The sequence below is a fragment of the Aotus nancymaae genome, unplaced genomic scaffold, assembly GCF_030222135.1.
Source record: "Aotus nancymaae isolate 86718 unplaced genomic scaffold, 86718_ANA_hifiasm-v0.15.2.pri h1tg000040l, whole genome shotgun sequence".
NCBI lineage: Eukaryota > Metazoa > Chordata > Mammalia > Primates > Aotidae > Aotus > Aotus nancymaae.
In genome coordinates, this window is record NW_026988454.1 from 119746575 (window position 1) to 119768489 (window position 21915).

The 21915-nt window shown below is 48.6% G+C and overlaps 1 protein-coding gene across 5 annotated transcripts in view; it reads left to right on the forward strand.

Annotated features, from left to right (window-relative positions):
• TRERF1 (transcriptional regulating factor 1) overlaps positions 1 to 21915 on the forward strand; it is a 231576-nt gene that overhangs the window by 186850 nt on the left and 22811 nt on the right. For 2 of the 5 annotated variants that reach the window (XM_012448661.3, XM_012448662.3), the window contains exons 6-14: positions 3263 to 4951; positions 7019 to 7065; positions 7952 to 8102; positions 9534 to 9788; positions 13436 to 13820; positions 14976 to 15042; positions 16092 to 16231; positions 16364 to 16467; positions 18566 to 18641. In XM_012448661.3, coding sequence (XP_012304084.1) covers positions 3521 to 4951; positions 7019 to 7065; positions 7952 to 8102; positions 9534 to 9788; positions 13436 to 13820; positions 14976 to 15042; positions 16092 to 16231; positions 16364 to 16467; positions 18566 to 18641 — 2656 coding nt within the window. In that variant the 5' untranslated portion in view covers positions 3263 to 3520. Of the gene's footprint in view, positions 1 to 3262; positions 4952 to 7018; positions 7066 to 7951; positions 8103 to 9533; positions 9849 to 13435; positions 13821 to 14975; positions 15043 to 16091; positions 16232 to 16363; positions 16468 to 18565; positions 18642 to 21915 lie in introns of all 5 variants that reach the window. The other 3 variants (XM_012448663.3, XM_012448664.3, XM_064361045.1) reach the window with 2 other exon arrangements.

Below are 21915 nucleotides of genomic sequence, written 5' to 3' on the forward strand. Positions count from 1 at the left end.
AGAGCATTTCAAGGAAGGAGACTTGCTTCCTCTTGGCAAGACAGGGGATGTTTCTCTTATTTCTTCCTCTCTCCCTGCTCACTGTCATCTGAGTTCTGGTCTTAATTGTGTCTCACTTGGATGCAGCAAGAGTCTGCTAATTCAGTGCTTCTCAAATTTTAATGTGCACATAACTCACTTCGGAGTGGGGATCATCTCAGAAAAATACAGATTCTGATTCAATAGCTGGAGCTGGAGCCTGGGATTCTGCATTTCTAACCAGCTCTCAGGTGACCTGGACCACCCTTTGAGCAGCAAGGGTCATTAGTCTCCTTGCTTCTGAAGCTCAGTGCGCCTGACGCCCAGCATCCTCTTACTGCTGCAGCCATCTTTGGCCAGCCTCCCCTTCCTCCCACAGCTCGCCTGCCTCCACCGTTCCCTTCACCAAATGTAACCCCTCATCTGAAGTTTTCCATCTCTTTCTCTTGTAGTTCTGAAAGGGACAGAGGCCAGCTCAGCTCACTCCCAGGTAGAGGGGGACAACTGCAGTGGTCTTCAGACTTTTCTGTTTAAAATCCTCTCCCTAAAAGAATCTTTTAAAACTCTTTGCCCCTTCATACAGTTTTAAGTTTACATCTACATTTTTTTATCATACATTTGCTGAAGATACAATTTCCAGTATATTGTAAACATTGATATTTTTAAGCAAAACTATTACATCACTGTTTTAAATGTATCCAATAGAATCTAAACACCATAGCAATTTAATACCTCCCATCACCTACTTTAAAAATGCATGAACCACCTCTTTAAGAGTCAGTGTTCCTTTTTCTTCTGGAAATTTTATTTTCATTTCACTTGCCCTATGGAATTTTATCCTAATGTGATATATGTAATATATTTTTATGCTTGGAACTTTTTCACTTGTTTCCTTACCATATTTCTCTGTAACAATTTTATATTAAGTTGAAACTGTTTTAATTTTTTTAATTTCTAAAATCAAAGATCTAAGTATTAAAATGTTCTTCTGGTTTGAGTTACCACAATTACTAATAGTACACAATTGATCAAAACAACATAAGTGTATTACTAATTTGGATAAATAGTAAACACAAATAGCTAAATTATATTGAAACTGCATCTCTAAATGAAGTGTTGGTACTGGTGACTTTTTTTGGGGGAGTGACTTTTTAAAATAAACTTTTCAAAATTAACATACAACATATACACCTGTATGTATATGACCAGGTCACAGTCATATACATACAGGTGTATATGTTGTATGTTAATTAGCTTGAATTACAGCAGAGTGAGAATCAGCATGCAGTTACCACCCAGGTCCAGAAATAAAATATTGCTGGTGCTGAGCTCTATTTTCAATTTCTTTATCCGTAGATGAATATTATGTGGTGCTAGCATGGATCAGCATTTATAGTGTTTCCATTTTTCATTCTCCCTGGGGCAGTACGTGAAAAGTTTGCTCTTTTTTTTTTACTTTACAAAAGTAGAGGAGGGTGATTAGGAAAGAAAAGGCCTAAAAGGACAGCTTGCACCTCTGTCACTCATGAGTTCTAGAAAGAATTTCTATAGAAGTTGAGGATCTAGAAATTGAATCTCTTTTTTTTGAGACAGAGTTTCGCTCTTGTCACCCAGGTCGAAGTGCAGTGGCACAATCTTGGCTCACTGCAAGCTCCACCTCCCGGGTTCAAGTGATTCTCCTGCCTCAGCCTCCCGAGTAGCTGAGATTACAGGCACCTATCACCACGCCCAGATAATTTTTGTATTTTTGGTAGAGACTGGGTTTCACCATGTTGGCCTGGCTGGTCTCGAACTCCTGACCTCAGGTGATCCACCTGCCTCAGCCTCCTAAAGTGCTGGGATTACAGGCATGAGCCACCATGCCCAGCCAAGAATTGAACCTCTTAAAACTTTAGATGCATATGCAATGCTTGCAAAGTCCTCATGCATTCCATGGAGTTCACACCTCAGTTTGAAGTTCACTGAAGAACCTGAATGGACTCACAGGGACCCAGACCAGTCTCTGCAAATGTCCTAGTTAGTGTTTCTACAAGTGAGAATCTGACCAGCCCAGCCTACTTTTTTGTGCCAGATCATCTCAAAAGCTTCTGGCCAGGAGGTTACCCCTATACACAGATGTTTATCTGATCAGGAACCACAAGGAGACAGGTGACTATGTTGACCTGAAAGGCAAACTAACATGTACAGTACTCTTCCTGGAAACCTTCTCCAATTCTGTTCTTCTGCTGCAATTAGGCTTTCCAGTCTCTGAATTCCCATCTCTCTTGCTCGTTTTTTTTTTAAAGAGATAAGGTCTTGCTATGTTACCCAGGCTAGTCTTGAACTCCTTAGCTCAAGCAATCCTCACCTCAGTCTCCTGATAGGTGGGTGTACAGGTGTGTGCCATCACACCCTGCTTCTCTTAGTTTTGCCTTTTGATTACATGTATCTTTTTCTCCTTTGTAATTATTCATGTGACTCATCACCTCTTCTAACTACATGCTTGAGAGCAGGCCTGTGTCTTAGTCATTTCTCAGCATTGTGCTTTACAGTTAGTAGGTGTCTAATAAATATGTGTTGAACAGATAGATTGATTAATGCATATCTTAAACTTATTTATATTTCCCACAGGTCCTAGAATAGTGTTGGGCTTTCAATAGCAGGGTCCCAGAAGAATGGATGAATTAATCAATGAACAAAACAATGAACTAACAAATCAATGAACTACTGAGCCATTGAAAAAAAAAAAAAAAAAAAAAAAAAAAAAAAAAAAAAAAAACAATGGCTCGAAAGTAAGAGAGTTTGCATCTCATGTGAGAGTTAAGATCCGCAGACTCGGTGTAAAGGGTGTGGAGTGCATGACCCTGGCTATTTCTAATCAAGTCCCCTGTTCCTCATATATATATTTTTAGAGATGGAGTTTAACTCTGTCACCTAGGCTACAGTGCAGTGGTGCAATTATAGCTCAGTGCAACCTTAAACTCCTGGTCCCAGGTGATCCTCCTTTCTCAGTCTCCTGAGTAGCTGGGGCTACAGGTGCATGCCACCACACCCAGCTAACGTAAAAAACATTTTTATAGAGACAGGATTTCCCTATGTTGCCCAGGTTGGTCTCAAATTCCTGGCCTCAACAAATCTCCTGTCTCAGCCTCCCAAGTAGCTGGGATTATATATTTATTTTTATCACTGGTCACGGTAGATATCAATTGCTTATCACAAAACATCCAAATAAATCCTTTCCTGTCTTTTGCATCTTGCCTTGCAGGTGTGAGCGACGTCTCCTCACCACAGTGCTGTGTGGTCCGTACCTCAGCCAGGGAGAGGATGTAAAACCCCCCACCCTGCACATGAGTGGTACAGGCCAACAGGAACATCTGGCTCCAGCCACATTCACAGACATGTCAGCCGTGGAGTAGTGCCGACACTTTCTCTCAGCTTCTCAGGGTTTCAGTCCTTTTGGGTTTGTTTTATTTACCTTTTTTTATGGTTTTGTGGCTGGACATTCACAACCAAGGCAGACAGCATGAGTGATCAGCAACTGTACAAGACCAACCATGTGGCGCACGGTAGTGAGAACCTTTTCTACCAACAGCCACCACTTGGTGTCCACAGCGGGCTGAACCACAACTATGGGAATGCAGTAACAGGGGGCGGGATGGATGCCCCTCAGGCCTCGCCCATCTCCCCTCATTTCCCTCAAGATACGCGGGATGGTCTGGGCTTGCCTGTTGGCTCCAAAAACCTTGGCCAAATGGATACCTCGAGGCAGGGAGGGTGGGGGAGTCATGCAGGGCCTGGAAACCATGTCCAGCTACGTGGAAACCTGGCCAACTCAAACATGATGTGGGCGGCACCAGCCCAGGCTGAGCCCACTGATGGCTACCAATACACCTACTCCCAGGCCAGCGAGATCCGGACCCAGAAGCTTACCAGCGGTGTCTTGCACAAGCTGGACTCTTTCACCCAGGTGTTTGCCAACCAAAACCTGCGAATTCAGGTCAACAATATGGCCCAGGTGCTGCACACCCAGTCAGCAGTGATGGATGGAGCCCCTGACAGTGCCCTCCGCCAGCTGCTATCTCAGAAGCCCATGGAGCCCCCAGCACCGGCTATCCCTTCCCGCTACCAGCAGGTGCCCCAGCAGCCTCACCCTGGTTTCACTGGTGGGCTGTCCAAACCAGCTCTTCAGGTCGGGCAGCACCCTACCCAAGGGCACCTGTATTATGACTACCAGCAGCCACTGGCTCAGGTGCCAGCGCAGGGAGGACAGCCGCTGCAGGCCCCACAGATGCTGTCACAGCACATGCAACAGATGCAGCAGCACCAGTATTACCCACCGCAGCAACAGCAGCAAGCTGGGCAACAGCGTATCTCCATGCAAGAAATACAGACACAGCAGCAACAGATTCGCCCATCACAGCCGCAGCCACAGCCGCAGCCGCAGCAGCAGCTACAACTGCCACAGCGGCAGGGTTCGATGCAGATACCTCAGTATTATCAGCCCCAACCCATGATGCAGCACTTGCAAGAACAGCAGCAGCAACAGATGCACCTGCAGCCCCCTTCTTATCACAGGGACCCTCACCAGTATACCCCAGAGCAGGCACACACTGTCCAGCTGATTCCTCTGGGCTCCATGTCCCAGTACTACTACCAGGAGCCCCAGCAGCCCTACAGCCACCCCCTCTACCAGCAGAGCCACCTGCCCCAGCACCAGCAGCGTGAGGACAGTCAGCTGAAGACCTACTCTAGCGACAGACAGGCCCAGGCCATGCTGAGCTCCCATGGGGACCTAGGGCCTCCTGACGCAGGAATGGGAGACCCAGCAAGCTTGGATCTAACCCGGGTCAGCAGCACCCTCCCCCATCGGCCCCTCCTGTCACCTAGTGGGATCCACCTCAACAACGTGGGGCCTCAGCATCAGCAGCTGTCTCCCAGTGCCATGTGGCCCCAGGTATTCTCCCAGTGGAAGTTTCTCCCAATACCCAGTGTGCTACAGGGTCAGCCAGGGCCGAGTCTGCAGTGCCCAATCCTGTCTTCAAGCCTCATCAGCCATTTTGTTCTTTATTCATTATACAAACATTAACCTACATGTGTCATGCACTGTCTGTGCCAGGCACTTGGAATACAAAATTAATTTTTATTAAGTCCTTTGGCCATGGAGCTTATAATCTACTAAGGAGATGGCCAGAGTACCATATCATGCCCTAAATGATTCATGTAATGGTTAAGACCTTGAGTTGGGTGCCAGGGGACGATACAGTGGTGGTGTCTCAGTTCCCTTGGATCTGTGTGCTCAGGATACTTTCTGTGACATTGGTTCCCCTTTGGGAGGGAGACCACATTATAACACTATTTCTCAAAGTATACTGCTCAGAACAGCCGTTTTGCAGTGTTTAATGGATATTGCTGGGGAAACAGTGGGTTCTCTGGATAAATAAATTAGGGGGTTCTTTTTTCTTTTTTTAGAGATAGGGTCTTGCTCTGTCACCCAGGCTGGAGTGCAGTGATACAATCGTAGCTCACTGCAGCCCTGAACTCCTGGGCTCACACGATCTTCCTGCTTCACCTTCCCACGTAGCTGGGACTACAGGTCTATGCCAGCAGCCTGGGTACTTCCTTTAGTTTAGTTTTGTTTTGTAGAGACAGGTCCCCCTATGTTTTCCCAGGCTGCTCTTGAACTCCTGGCCTCAAGCGATCCTCCCACTTCAGCCTCCCAAAGTGAAACAGGTTGCTGTACTGCAGGACTTTTTGTGGCCTTTAATATGGTAGTATGCATTGTGAGTCTCCCAAAGGGAATACCATGTATGACTGCAGAGACGAAAATCTTAGCTTCCCACATGATCTAGGCTGTGAAACTAAATAAGCAAAACCTGTCTGGTATGAGGCATTAGGGAGTGGTGATGACTGTGGACTAAAGAGCAGATGCCCCATCCCATAGCATTCTCACTAAGAATGTTTTAAAAACACTCTAGCCAAACAAAACATGAATGCAGGCTGATTCAGCCTGTGCACCATGATTAACCTTGATTTGTTCCTAAAAGTATTTGATCAGAAAACAGCCTACTATGTGCTGGGCACTTTTCATGCCTTGGCTTATTCCAAGTGCTACAGTCACATGTCAGCAGCGTCTGAGGAGGAGGAGGCGACCCCAAATGGGAACTGGTTGGGGAGAGAGAAGGTTCTGATGGAGATCGAAGGCCAGAGATGAACTTCCCCTTGACCTTGTTTTGTCAGGGCTCAGACCCAGTAGTAACTGAGAGCCTTTGTAAATATAAGAATGAGATGATTTGGCTAAGGCTTTTTAAGAAGAATTCCAGGGCTGGGTATGGTGGCTTACACTTGTAATCCCAGCACTTAGGAAGGCCAAGGTGGGAGGATGGCTTGAGCCCAGGAGTTGGAGACCAGCCTGAGCAACATAGCTACAAAAAAAATCAAAAATTTAGCCTCTACAAAAAAATAAATAATTTAGCTGGGTGTGGTGGCACATACCTGTAGTCCCAGCTACTTGGGAGGCTGAGGCAGGAGGATTGCTTGAGCCCAGGTAGTAGAGGCTGCAGTGAGCCACGATCATGCTACTGCATTCCAGTCTGGGTCACAGAGCAAGACCCTGTCTTCAAAAAATAAAAGGAATTCCATCAGGAGGTCTCCTGGTATGATGCTGTGTCTTCCAGCTTTCTTCTGTGCCCTTTATGGGAATGGAGCCTGTCTGTGCATGAAGTGTGTACCCTGAGAGAACAGGAAAGAATACGGTGGGGGGCTGCATCCTGGTGGGCTTGCTGTGGCTGGCAGCAGCTTCAGGAGTGGGGTGGTGGTCCCAAGTCAAGGAGCAATTCAGGGGCAGAAGTCAGATGCAGAAGAGCGAGGGTGTGAGTGGACATGCACGGGGTCAGCACAAGGCAGCCGGCAGAAAGAGTCCTGGAAGGGTACCTGGTGTTCCCACCGCTCCAGGACTCCTCCCTTCAGAACACGTTTTTTTTTTCTCTTCTTTTTTTCGGTGTCCTGTTTGGCTCAAAACTAGATGCACCTACCTGATGGGAGAGCCCAGCCAGTTTCCCCTGAGTCAAGGTAGGTTGAGTGGAGCTTTGTTGGTATTTTGGGAGACTGGGAGGATTTTCTGGGGTGTCTCTCATGATTCATTTCTAAATTCAATCAATTCCTCAAAAAAGTGTGTAGAAATAATAGCAGCTGTTGTGTTTGAGTGCATGCTATGTGCTAAGCCCTATGCATTCTGTGTAGTAGAGTAACCGATGAGGATGGGCATGATTATGATGTGCCTATACTCAGTAAGCACTCAATAATTCTTAGCTATTATTATTGTTACTTTACAAATGAGAAAACTGAGGCTCAAAGAGCTTAAGGTTAAACATCAAGTAACAATGCTGGGATTGACTGCAAAGACCATGTTCTGTCCACTCTGCATTCATTCAGTATTTATTAAGTGCCTACTGTGTGCCAAGCATAGAGCTAGGCTTTGAGAATGCAGCAGTGAACAGTACAGACTTGCTTCCTCATCTCATGGGCATGGTAACTAAAAATTTAGCCAAACCTGGTAAACTGCTGAAGTGTGCAGTACAGAGGCTGCCTCAGGAACTTGCACCAGTGTCTCCAGCGGGGAGGCTTTTGGAGGAGCTGCTGACCCTGGAAGGGTAATGAGCTATAGTTCCCAAGTCAAAATCCATTGCCTAAAGCCCTGGCCTGAAGAAAGACATTTTGTTCAGTTCTTGCATGACTTTGAGAAGGTCTTTTCCCATGCTGAGCCTCAGTTTTTCATCTGTAAATTGGGCTTAGTTCTCTAAAGGGCATTGGGGTGATGCAAGTGGTGCTGTGGACAATGGGATCATTGGATGAATGGAATGGGTCTGTGGTGGGTATGAGGTCTTGTGGCAAGTCACTGTTTCTCTTCCCTTCCTCGTCATATGTGTCCTTTCCATTTGGCTCTACCCTTGAGCAGTGGCCAACCCAAAGGAGTGTTTGGGGAGCAGTTTGATGCCAAGAACAAGCTGACGTGCTCCATCTGCCTGAAGGAGTTCAAGAACCTGCCTGCCCTGAACGGCCACATGCGGTCCCATGGGGGAATGAGGGCCTCCCCCAACCTCAAACAGGTTAGCAGGAGCCAATCCCTGGTCCTTTCTAGGCTATGTGCTGCTTGCTTTGCTTTGCTGCCGTCAGAGAGTGATGTGAGCCCCACGCGGGACATGGCGAGGCACAGTCCTCCCTTGACAGGAATGCTTAGGCTCTGAGACTGGGAGCCAGCCAGGTCAAAGAGCCCCACTTCCCAGTGTTACAGTGAGCAAGGGCTAAAAACAGGCGCTGGAAAGCCTTTTAGGGCATCCCAGCCTCTCTCTCTCTGCCTCCTGGAGAAGACAGCAAAGGAAAACATGTAAATGCAATATTGTTTTTAAACTTCTGCTGCTTGACACACCCAAGACCGGGCCACTGGGGCCTTCCAGATTAGTGGTCAATGGCCAGAGACAGCTAATATAACCATCAGGCTCTCCGCCGGAATTTTCTGTTTACTGATGCAGTGATGTTTGGCTCAACATCCAAAGATCCTTAAATACCCTCCAGATTATCCAAGGTAGGATATCCAGATAGTAAACTATCCACAAGTTTTAGAGTTAGAGTAAAATCAAAAAAATATTCTCAGAATTCTTTGAATATTGTTACTTTTAATTTAGATCTATGGGATTAAATCTGTTGACCAGAATTTTTGATTACCCAGATCACTCCATTGCCTGTATGTTTTTTAAAAAAGCTTTTGTCTTTACTTGTTAAAAGTACATGTTTTGGGTCGGGCATGGTGGCTCACACCTGTAATCCCAGCACTTTGGGAGGCTGAGGCAGGTGGATCACCCGAGGTCGGGAGTTCAAGAGCAGCCTGACCAACATGGAGAAACCCCGTCTCTACTAAAAATATAAAAAAATTGCCAGGCGTGGTAGTGCATGCCTGTAATCCCAGCTACTCGAGAGGCAGAGATGAGAGAATCCCTTGAACTCGGGAGGTGGAGGTTGCGATGAGCCGAGATTGTGCCATTACACTCCAGCCTGGGCAACAAGAGTAAAACTCCATCTCCAAAAAAAAAAAAAAAAAAAAAAGTACACATTTTGTATCTCCAGTGTGGTTTCCTGACCTGAATAAAATTTAGGATGGAGTGCCTATTTCCATTTGACAAATGAATAAACTAAGGCCCATAGAATTAAAAACTGCACAAGATCCTACCTTTTTTGGACTGATGACAAGTTCATGTTCTTTCCTTTAAAAGCAGTGACAACCACACAATTTTAAAAAATTGCTTAATACACAAGTAATAAATGGTCAAGATTTTTTAGCTGTAGAAAATGGAGGCCATGGCCTCCTCTACCATCAGCTGGCATCACTCCAGGCCAAGGGACTCAGGATTGCAGGAAGGAAATCGCCCTGCAGTGGTTATCACCCATACCTGATGTCCTGGAATCTTTCAGGAAAAGCAAAGTGCATCCCCTTTGTGAGAGCTTCTCTCAGCCCAGGATCAAAGCCTTTATTGTCTGTGTAGGAGGAAGGAGAGAAGGTCCTGCCGCCTCAGCCCCAGCCGCCACTGCCGCCTCCGCCTCCGCCTCCGCCTCCGCGGCCGCCACAGCTCCCTCCCGAGGCAGAAAGCCTCACGCCTATGGTCATGCCTGTGTCTGTCCCTGTCAAGCTTCTCCCGCCCAAGCCCAGCTCTCAGGGGTTCACCAACAGCACCGTTGCCGCCCCCTCCGCCAGAGACAAGCCAGCCAGCTCGATGTCGGACGACGAGATGCCTGTGCTCGTGAGGATGACCCTCTCTCCCCCACACTCACCCCAAGGGGCTGCCCCCTGCACGCCTGCTGTGAGTTGCTGCTCTGCCCCACCTGCCTGGGTGGGGACATCCCTTTGCTTTCTTAGAGATGGGGCAGCCCTTCCAGAGTCACTGACCCAAGTTCAACATGGCTTGGCCTCTCAGGGCTGAAACCCTGTGGCCACGTTGGGAACCCCATCCTTGATGCCAGACTAATGGCCTGGGTTAGATTCTGAGAGACCCGAAAGTGTTCCCAGATCATCAGAGATGATCATTCAGCTGGGACTCACTGGGACAATCATAGCCGTTACTGAAATATGGAAGTACTGTATACCAAAAAATAAGCAGCTTGCCCAGGCCCTGGCCCCTTCCCCAGGATCTCCAGACCTCCCAAATCCACTACCAAAGAGGTAAACACTGGCGCAGCAGGCTTCCACGCAGTAGCCCTGGCATCCATTCTGACAATCAGCCTCACCAGATGCTTAATATTTCGTCTGCTTAAATCCCCTGGAGAGCCTAATTTGTTAAAGTTCCCAAAGTAGTTCCACTGAGAGCCACCCACCCCTAGTCTCAGGAAAGCAAAGAGGTTTGTTTTTCTCACTCACTGTCCTCCTTTCTCCAATTCTAAGTGCTTCACTCAAAGAGCTTAACTTGGCTCTGGGAAGGGTTTCTTTGTCTGTCTGTCTGTCTCTGTCTGTCTGTCTCTTGGACCCTAGGGAATTTATGATCTGTGTGGTTGACAATATCAAACCTATCTCCCCACAAAGTGGCGTGTTGGGGTCATATTTGTCCTTAGGAATAGGCAGCTGCTGAGAGTCCAGGGGGCATAGGGTGAGGCTGGGCCAGGATAGAGAGAGAGAGGATAATTAATAGGACTAGAAAAGTCCAGAAAAAAACCTTTATGGTTCTCTATGTTAATATCAAGTCCTCAAAAGAAAAGAAACTGATGGAGAACTGGGGGGAAGATTCTCATAAGCTGTCAGGACTTGGGGGCCAGCAACAGGCAGAGAGATGAAGTGACACATCCAAGCTCCCTCTTTGCCCAGGGGAGTTCATGATTTGGTGGGAGAAACACTATTCCTCCCCTTGGGGAGCTCTCAATTAAGGGTTCATAATCACATGGGTGTCAGAGTCCTGGCACACCCCCTGCCACCATCACCCATTCAAGATGGTGAGAAAAAGAGGCAGACAAGAAATGGATGCCCCAGGTGTGACTGGATGGGAATACACCTGGGTAGCAAAAGTCATTACGGACTGAGGAGGGGCAAGGGAGTTTGCTCAGGAAATCATCATTAGCGTTCTGAGCAGGGTTTGGAAGGAAAGGATGATCTTGACTTAATGGAAGGGTGAGAGAGACCTGTCGGTTGAGGGGATTGTGAATTGGACACGTGTAGGTGGGACTGAATACTTGTGAACAAGGTCCTGGCACTTGATGTAAAGAAATTAAAACATCCAGGACAGAGCCCTGAGTCCTCATCCCAGCTTGGCTCCTAGCCAGTTCATCAGTGGTTCTCATCCTTCTCTGTGGACAGCTTTTTAAAGTTTTCAGTGCTTGGTCTCACCCCCAAAGTGTCCAAATAGTTTGGTGGGGTGGAATACTGTAAGCACTTCCTCTCAAGTGGCAACCAGGCATGACATCCTAGGTGGCTTCCATGGCCCAGTGGATCAGAGCCTTTACCTGGAGGATCAGAAAATCCAGGTTTAGGCCAGGAGTGGTGACTCACACCTGTAATCCCAGCACTTTGGGAGGCTGAGGCGGGTGAATCACCGGGTGAGGAGTTTAAGACCAGACTGGCCAAGATGGTGAAGCCCCGTCTCTACTAAAAATACAAAAATTAGCTGGGCATGGTGGTGGGCGCCTGTAATCCCAGATACTCTGGAAGCTGAGGCAGAGAATGCTTGAACCCGGGAGGCGGAGGTTTCAGTGAGCTGAGATCGCACCACACCACTGCACTCCAGGCTGGGCGACAGAGCAAGACTCCATCTCAAAAAAAAAAAAATCCAGGTTTAGAGCTGCAGTAACAGGACAAGAAGTTGGAGGAGTGGGAGCCCCAAAGGGACCTCTGGCCCTGTGATCAGAGGTCTGGATTGCAGTGCTGCGTTAAGATAGCATGAGGTCTACATGTTCTTAGATGACCTCATCTGTTACCCAGGAACAGGGTAGGCTGTAACTTCAGGGCCGCTTTCCTCATGAGGGGCACCAGCCTCCTTCCCCCATTCCCCTCAGCCCCTCTCCCGCCTCAGCCTCAGGCGCTGAGGAGCCCTCTGGTGGCGAGAGAAGGCAGTTGAGCGCGCTAGCCTAAGGAGAGCCCCCTGGGGGTGAGGTAGGGGGTTAGGAACCTCACTCTGGAGCTGGAAGCCTGGGACCCTCTGCCTTCCTAGACTCCCCTCCTAGAGGCCAGGATGGCACCATGGAAGGCAAGGAAGCTGAGGGAGAAACAGAAGGCGCCAGAGCCTTGACGCTCTGGAGGGAGAGGAGACCAGAGCAGAGGCCAGAGCCTTGACGCTCTGGAGGGCGAGGAGACCAGAGCAGAGGAGCTCATGGGGCAGATCACATGGCCTGGAGGCAACTGGTCACATGACCGTGGCCAGCCCTTCCCATCACCCCCTGCTGCTTCCTACCCAGACGCCACCCTGGGCTCAGGACGCTCCAGGACCTGCAGCTGTGACTGGCCTCTGGCCTGCAGGCCCTGAGAGGGCACGCCAGACTGTTCAGAACCTTCCCTCAGGTATCCCCGTGGCCCCTCCCAACCACACCGCCTGTGCAGCCACACCCACCTCTCAACTTTTCTGGGCTGCTACCACCACACAACCCGAGTCTGTTTCCGGTTTGGCTTTGGCATGCCCTGCTCATCTGTTTACGTGCATATGTTTACTTATTAGTATATATGTATCCATGTGGCAGATCCTCCTTCCAGACTCTGCTTGGTTCCGCTGCGATTAAAATAAACTAACTCTCCTGACAGGAAACCAACCTCAGGGAAGAGTTTGCTACAAATAAGCTACAAGTTCTGGGAGGAATAGTGAGGGGCGGTGAGAGGGGAGGTCAACCAGATCCATGTTTAGGTGAGCACAGTGAAAGGGCCTTAGAGGTCGTCGCGGGCTCTTCCCCGCGCTGAAAGGGACCCAGGAGAGCCCGGTGTGGGTCGCTGGCCTTAGGAGCCTTGGCTAGGCTTGAACCCCCTCTTCCTGCTCCACGGGTCTCAGTGCCAGCTTCCCTGAAGAGATTGTTCTGTCCCCTTCTCAGAACATGTGGTATCTGTTCCTGATGTCCGTCTCTGGGGAGTAGAGGGGGAATCAAAGAGCCCACTCAGCTGGATTCCACTCAAACAGATGGGAATGTAGTGATAAGCAATGAAGACATTGAATTTATTACTTCTTGACCACCCACTACTCCTATCGCCCCCAGCTCTTTCAGAAATTAGGGATTTCTTCCAAAACCTTAGTTTTCTTCCTAGTCTAGCAGCCAGAACTCGCTTTGCCTGAAATGGATGTGGTGGCGCGGGGTGGGGGAGTAGGGGGCGGTCAAGCGGAAGGTCTCTGTGCTCAGACAGTAAAAGGCCCCCTTCCCTGAACCCGTGGAATTGGCCTGCAGGGGAAGCTGAAGTATTCGAATCATTTCGTTGTTCCGGTTTTAGGAAATCCCCAAGAAGCAGCAGCCCAGCGTGCCCAAAGCCGAGGAGCCCCTCAAGACCGTGCAGGAGAAGAAAAAGTTCCGGCACCGGCCGGAACCGCTTTTCATCCCGCCGCCGCCCTCCTACAACCCGAACCCCACCACCTCCTACTCGGGCGCCACCCTGTACCAGAGCCAGCTGCGCTCCCCGCGCGTCCTCGGAGACCACCTGCTCCTGGACCCCGCCCACGAGCTGCCCCCTTACACGCCCCCACCCATGCTGAGCCCGGTGCGCCAGGGCTCGGGGCTCTTCAGCAATGTGCTCATCTCCGGCCACGGCCCTGGCGCCCACCCGCAGCTGCCCCTGACGCCCCTGACGCCCACACCGCGGGTGCTGCTGTGTCGCTCCAGTGAGTCACCCTTTAGCCTCCTCCTGGGCTCTGGGTGCTGAGTAGAGTCCTGGGAGGCCCCGTTTTCTTTAGCTTTCTCATCTATCCCACAGACTTCGGCAGAGTATTGGCTGTATGTAGCACACACTGCTGGGTGCTAATAAAGACTTGGAATGCATGGCCCTTATCCTCAAGGGAATCACAGTCTAATTGGGAGACAAATGTGTAAAGTGATCATACAGTCTCTGGGATAAGGAAACAGTTGAAATGTTCACCCAGTTTCTAAGACAGCCCCCGATGATCGTGCAGGAGAGAAAAAATGAGGCCGGGCGTGGTGGCTCACACATGTAATCCCAGCGCTCTCGGAGGCCAAGGCAGGTGGATCACTTGAGGCCAGGAGTTGGACACCAGCCTGGGCAACATGGTGACACCCTGTTACTACTAAAAATACAAAAATTAGCCGGGCGTGGTGTCGCGTGCCTGTAATCCCAGCTACTCAGGAAGCTGAGACAGGAGAATCACTTGAACCCGGGAGGCGGAGGTTGCAGTGAGCCAAGATCGCACCACTCCACTCCAGCCTGGGAGACAGAGCGAGACTCCCTCTCCCAAAAAAAAAAAAAAAAAAAAAATAGCGGGAAGTGGTGGCAGGCGCCTGTATTCCCAGCTACTCTGCAGGCTGAGTCAGGAGAATCGCTTGAACCCTGGAGGCAGAGGCTGCAATGAGCTGAAAGAGAGCCACCGCACTCCCACCTAGGCAAAGGAGCGACACTCCCTCTCAAAAAGAAAAGAAAATGTACTCAGTAGATGTACAAATAAGATTAGGCATTACATTTAAGATCAAGCCTTGACATTTTAGCGTACTTTATAAAAATCAAGCACAGAGAGACTAGGATCTCTCTGGCGCAAGAAAAATTGCATAGAAATCATACCGCTTAGCCGACCATTGTGGGACAACTGGCTTCTTCTCACCCTTTATGAGAAATGGGTAACCCTAAGTCATTTAGCTCTATACTCCACCCAGCCACCCAGCTCCCTGGAAACTGTCATGGTTAACTCAGGCAGGAGTTGGGTAGGAGAGGAGCCCTGTTATGGCTGGTTAGGTAACTGCTTATTTGCTTTAGTCTTTTTCAACATTCTTTCCCTGTTGACTAGTGACCTCTGATTTTTGTGTTTTAGACAGCATCGATGGCAGCAATGTGACGGTCACCCCAGGGCCTGGAGAACACACTGTGGATGTTGAACCGTAAGGAAAAGTCAATTACTCTTTAGAACAGAAGGCTTCACTTCTTGAGAAGTGTAGTGAATACTTTTGTAGTCAGAGGATTACACTGAGAAAGCAGTTGTAGAATTTGTAGGATCATGGTTATTTCTTGAGTCCTGTTGTTTCCCTACACAATAGTTGCCAGTATCCCAAGGCCTTTGCCAAAGACTCAACGCATGGTCAAAGCATGAAGCCTTGTATTCAGAGAACCTAGTGTCCCTATGTCTGGCTCCACAGACAGCATGGTTGTAGCCAAGTGTTTTCTTATCCCCAGTGACACTGAAGCATCTCCCTCGGGGTGGCTTATTCTTTAAAAGGCACCTTCTGAATGTCCTCATGTCCCCCCTCCCCTCCCTGACTCTTGGCCAGTCCTCCAAATGGGCTTGTTAAGTACTTTAATTTTGCTTGGGCAGTGGGTGGTGTTAGGAAAGGGAAAGGTGATTTATCTTCATGGATAGACACAGAAAAGAGGCCAGGTGGTAGAGTGGTGAGTAGATTGAGTCAGGAATCAGAAAACCTGAGTTCCAACACCATTTTGTAATTTGATCTTGATCGAGTTAACCTTTCTAGGCTTTATTGACTCATCAAATTGGCATAATTATTGCAGCTTTGCTTACATCACAGATCTCTGAGGTTCGAATGGGATAATGTCTGTGAAAGTGATCTGAGAGAGATAAAAAAATGAAACGAATGCTTTGTATTTTCCCCGTTTTTGTGGTTAAATGGCACCATTAGCCGTGCTCTGGGAAACTGTTCTCTTGGAATTAATCACCCTCGCTTTCCCATTTACAGGAAGCTGTAGAAGCCCCAGTCCGGCTGCTCCCTTGCTCCTAAAATATTTCTCCCCAATCTTAAAGCTGTTCCTTATCCCAGTGAAAAAGCCATGCCTGGAATCTTAGGGTCACACTGTGAGGAAATGCCCCTGCGTTCTTGAAGAAAGAACTAGTTTCCTTCTTTTTCAAGTTCCTGACAGTTGCCCTTGGCCTGGGACATCAAATTAAAGACCACACTGTTGTTCTTGTCATTTAAAGACGCATCAACGTTGGCTTGAGATTCCAAGCAGAAATCCCCGAACTCCAAGATATCTCTGCCCTGGCCCAGGACACACACAAGGCCACACTGGTATGGAAGCCCTGGCCAGAGCTAGAAAACCATGACCTCCAGCAAAGAGGTACTGGCACATGGGAAGAGCTGGGCGGGAGAGGTTTGATTCTCTCACTGGGATCACTGGCTCTGGGATTGGTGTGTTTTCCGTTACACTGAGCTCTCTCTGATGCACTGGTTTCTCCTTATTCCCAAACAGTGGAGAATCTTCTGAATTTGTGCTGTTCGAGTGCGTTGCCAGGTGGAGGGACCAATTCTGAATTTGCTTTGCACTCTCTGTTTGAGGCCAAAGGTGATGTGATGGTAAGGAACCATGAAAAAAGAGTACTCTTTACAAATTCCTAAAGAGTATTTTCCCAAGTTTCAATACTGTCTAGTGTACCATGCAGCCAATTCATAATGACCAGTCAGTGCATGATGACCAATCAGCATGCCTCCCTATTCCTTCTCTCAGGGAGTAGGTCAGGATGTTAAAGGCTATAGAAAAAAAATTCCAGTTGGACTTCAGTTTCCACATCTGTTCCTAAAGTTAGAACTGTGGGTATAGCTGTCCTAGGAAATTAGAATTTCTTTTCCTCATCTTGCATTTCACATCAGAAAACCAAGTCTCTAGTGATGGAGGTAGATGGCTTTACTAAAACAGAAGTTGGTCTAAAATAGCCTATCATACTCTGCTGATTCTTCTTCCCTGCTATGGAAATCATCCAAAGTTTGATGTTTATAGCACTCTTTTCTCCTCTAAGCAAAATAAAATGTTTCCTGTTCACCAACTGGTTCCATTTTCCCACTTTTAACACAGTTCTGCAGATGTTCCCAAACCCATGCCTTGGCGCTGTCTTCCCAAAATCTCAGCTAACAGTTGACCTACCTCAATCTGAACTTTTTTTTTTTCTTTTTTTTTAAATGGGGTCTCGCTCTGTCACCCAAGCTGGAGTGCAATGGCACAATCTCAGCTCACTACAACCTCTGCCTCCCAGGTTCAAGTGATTCTCCTGCCTCAGCCTCCCTAGTAGGTGGGATTACAGGCATGCACCACCACACCTGGCTAGTTTTTGTATTTTCAGTAGAGACCAGGTTTCACCATGCTGGCCAGGCCAGTCTCGAACTCCTGATCTCAGGTGATCCTCCCACCTTGGCCTCCCTAAGTGCTAGGATTACAGGCACCTGTCCTCAACCTGGACTTCTGGCTAGATCACTCAATCACTAACCTCTGTTTCCCCTTTGTATAAATACAGAGTAGTAGATCTAGCTTCCTGCATTTTGATTTTATGAAAATGTGAAAATAAATGTCCCAATACTATGATACCCTTCAAGTGTTTCCTAGAATGCTGGAGAACTGTCCTTAACCCTTTGAGATCAGCATGGCAGAGTAGCACTTCTCAAGCTTTTAATGTGCAAACACATCATCTGGGGAATCTTGTTTAAAATGCAGATTCTGATTCAGGGGGATAGGAGGAGGGCCCAGGTTCTGCCTTTCTGACCAGCTCCCAGGTGAGGCAAGTATTCCTGTTCTATGGACCACACTTGGAGTAGCAAGATTCTAGGCCTTGCTCTGCCTGGAAACTATCTGCTGTTCAACTCTGCCTGCAGCATCTTTTAAAAAGCTACCTAGTGCCAGGCGCGGTGGCTCACGCCTGTAATCCCAGCACTTTGGGAGGCCGAGGCAGGCAGATCACGAGGTCAGGAGATCAAGACCATCCTGGCCAACGTGGTGAAACCCGTCTCTACTAAAAATACAAAAAATTAGCTGGGCATGGTGGTGTGTGCCTCTAATCCCAGCTACTTGGGAGGCTGAGGCGGGAGAATTGCTTGAAACCAGAAAAGGGAAGTTGCAGTGAGCCGAGATCGCACCACTGCACTCTAGCCTGGCCTGGCGATAGAACGAGATTGCATCTCAAAAAAAAATAAGCTCCCGAGGCTGATCTGAAGCAGTTTATTTAGCCAGGCTCTCTGGAAGGATGGTATGTATGTAGTAAGTTATTACTGATACAGCTGTTGATGTTCAGTTGTAATGAAACACGAGTTTTCTGTAAAACAGTTACAGATCACCCACTCATTTCCTTGGAAGCCCTGCCCAGAGACTCGGCCTCCAGTCAGAGGAGGCCCCACTCATCTCTGGGACTGGTGGGATTTTACCAAGGAAGAGTCAGGTCTTTCTGTTTTCCTGTGACATGAATAACTGGCTTCAGGCATGGAGTGGGAGGGTGTTAGAATGAGAGTCTTACTGGGTGCTGAACAGACATGAAACCCTAGTTAGGGTAAGTCTCCCTCTGGGTTTCCTTCCAGTGCCCCCGCCCCTGGCCTCTGCAGTGCTAACCCCTTTTCCCCTTTGGGTAGATGGTCTCCCTAGGACACAGACCTGTTAACTGACTCTGGTCTTTTCTCTCCCCTGGGTCTACAGGTTGCTCTGGAAATGCTGCTGCTGCGGAAGCCGGTCAGGTTAAAATGTCATCCTTTAGCAAATTACCATTATGCCGGTAGGTTGCCAGGAGCCCTGTGCCCTGTTGCCTCCTGACAGTCAGTGGGCTGCCTGCATGTTTGGTTGTGTCACTTTCTAGTAATGGGTAACACCAGTTCTGTCCTAATCACCACTTGTGATCTCAAGGTCTCCAAGGGCAGAGCTATGTCTGTTGCTTTGGCACTGTTGGCATCTGTCTTTGTAGGCTCCTGCCCCTTGTGGGTGTGCCAAGACCTGGGTGATAGTGGACAGTGCCTGCACGTGTGGCAGGAAGACCGGTGCACAAGACCAGAGAGAGCCACAGAAGGTATAGCACCACACTGGCAACAGCAGCCCCCTGGCTTTGGAATCAGTAGCCATGGGTTCAGATCCTGCTGCATCCCTTGACCAAGTCCTGTGGCCTTTTGCAGCCTTGGTTTTCTCACTTGTAAAATAAGACTTGTATTCCATCCCTTGTAGTGGTTTTGTAGGATGAGAGATGGTATATGTAGCCCAATGCCTGGCACATCCTAGTAGTACTTATTTTTCATTTGTCCAACAATTATTTTTTGAACACTTACTGTGTCCAAGGGACTTGGTAAACACTGAGATGCATCAGTGACTACAACAGACATGGACAGAGTCCTGCCTCATGCAGCTCGGAGTCTGAGGAGGAGGCAGATATTGAATCATGGATCACACTAATGACGGGGAAAGACTTCATCCACACAGGGTTGTGTATGTGAATTAATGCCGGTACCACAGTAAGAGGGAAGTAGAAGATGCCTTTGAGATTTAAATGTAGTGATAATCATGAAGAGCAAAAGAAATAGGTCGGGGAGCCTAAGAGGTGACTGGTGACACTGAGGTCAGCATTTTCATTTCCATGCACTCTGGTAGAACTGTTCCTTCTGAGGGTATTTCAGAGGGGGCTGAATTTTCAGTGCCTCTTGATTTTTAATCACTCGAGGGTTTCTTTGGTGCTCTGGGCAGACCCTGTCTAGGCAGGTTGTAAATATGTGGGCTTGGGGACCTAGCTATACCTTTTCCAATCTTTGGTCTCGGCAGCCAGGTGAGGGCTTCTTTACAAATACTGGCTTGCTTTCTCTACCACTATTTGCCTCACCTACTGTGCTCCTCCTTTTTCATGAACAAGGCTTCCTGCCTGTCATCATAAGGTAGACCTCAAAGCCCCTCATCTAGGCACAGTAAGCCCAAGATGTCTGCCTGTAGGTCACTCCCAGAACTAGGCCAGTACGGAGTGGACACATGGGATAAGAAATTCATCACTTCTCCAGTGGCCTAAAGGAGCCAGCTTCTTAATATGGTCTCCATCATTTCCTGCTTGGTGTCTGTCCCAAATGTGGGTAGAAAGATGTAGGAGCTCTCCCTAATTTGCCATGGAAACTGTTGAGCCTCTCTCTTAATAATTTCCGGCATCATCTGCTGCCCATTGAACACTGACAGGCTGTCCAGCCAGCTAGAGCCTGTCTCGAGCTTCTTTTCATGATGGGTGGGACGGTGAGTTGGCTAAAAGGAGCTTTCCAACCAAGTGCTGTGAGATGCTGCTGCCCTCAGTCCTCAGAGTGGCTGGGGTCACTGGAGCCTCTGGGCTGGTCAGCTCCAGCTGTGAGCAACTTCATCTGGGACACCGCTCTCCTCTGCTTCTTCCAAGTGTCCCAAACAAGTATCATTTTATGTGTGTCATGACATTAAAAAGGTCAGAAAGCTATGTACTAGGAGCCACACCACCCCCCAATCAAAACAAAATAAAAACACTAAAGTCTTAACCAAAAACTGTGAAACAAGAGGGCCCTAAATTCTGCTACAATTACTTGATCTCTTGAGGTTAGGGATTTCCAGCTAATCCCTTGCCTATCCCCTGCCACCTTCCCCAGCAGGCAGACCAGGAAGGACTCTGCTGTTTTCTGGAATCATTTCAATCCTTGGAGGCAAAAGAGGTAGAGCTGAGCTGTGAAGGGTTGACATCTCCAAGAGAAGGGTACTCACCTATGTCTGCCAGTCACTTGCCTTCTCCAGGAAGCGATCATAGACTGGGACCCAAAGAATCTTCTAGAAGTATAACCAAAAAGGGCAGAGGTCACTGGTCTCTAAAGTCTGACCCAAAACCATCTCCTTAACAGTTTCCGTCTAAGCCACAGGGGAGCAGCAGAGTCTTCCCCATCACATGCCCCAGCTACCCCTCCCACCCCGACTACTGAGCCCCCCACCATTTGCTTCCTGGGTGTCAGTGAATCCCATCTCCTTGGCCCCCATTCTGCCTTGGCCTTTGTGCCTGAGCCCTGTTGGGTTGCTCTCCAGTACTGAATTCCTGTTGGCTTAATTGTCACCTTGCTGGGACCCTATCTTCTGGATCTCCTTTGGCTCCTGACTCTGTGGCTGTGGCCAGTGTCACCCACCCTGAGTCCCAGCCCTGAATTTGCTCTCCAGACTCCTAGTTATCTAGAGAGGGAGTTCAGCTCTCCCAAGCCTGCCTGAGCCTGTCCGTGTCAGGGAGGGAGGCTGTAAGTCTGGGGAGAAAGACAAAGACACAGGCCTACGAAAATCACTTCCTCACTTTACTCATTATCTTCCCTTTCCCACCCATTGCAAGCCATTAAGAAAAGGAAAAAGTGACCAGTGCTGGGACCAAGGAGAGATGTGCTGTGGGGGAAGACCAGTGTGGTGGGCATCTCGTCCAGATCTAAGGGCTGCTTGCCAAGGCCACATGAACCCTGTATGGGATCCTCAGAGGAAGGTGCTGTTGCAGTGGCTCCTGGCGCTCAACCCACACCAGGATGCACAGTCCAGCCTTCTGTGGCTCTCAGCACCCTCCCACCCATGTGTGGTGAGCAGTTGTGTACAACGGTTCCTAGTTAGCCCTTGGGTTGGGAAGGGCCAAGCGTGGGGGAGTCAGGGTGGAGAAGAAGCCTGGTTGCGATTAGAGGGATTGCAGCATGCTTGATTTTTTTCAGTCAACTAGTCATTCCTGCAGATGGGTGAAGAGTGGAGGGGGTGTTAGACCCTGGCTTCTTGGCAAGCATTCATCAGAGGCTGCTATCGGTCCTGAGCACAGCCCAAACACCTATTGAGTCCTAAAAACCCTGACATGAGGTGTGGAGCTGGAGGAGACCTAGAGGAAATACTCATTCCATTGGAGAGGGCTGGTCTCTTCTGCCTTGGAAGCTGCCCCAGTTAGATGAGGAGACAGAATTACATACTCAAGAGAATAATTTGCAAGAGCACAACTGTGATTTCATTTTCCAGGCATCCTTAGCCTGTGTCTCTATCTAGACAGTGGTTCCCTCAAGCAT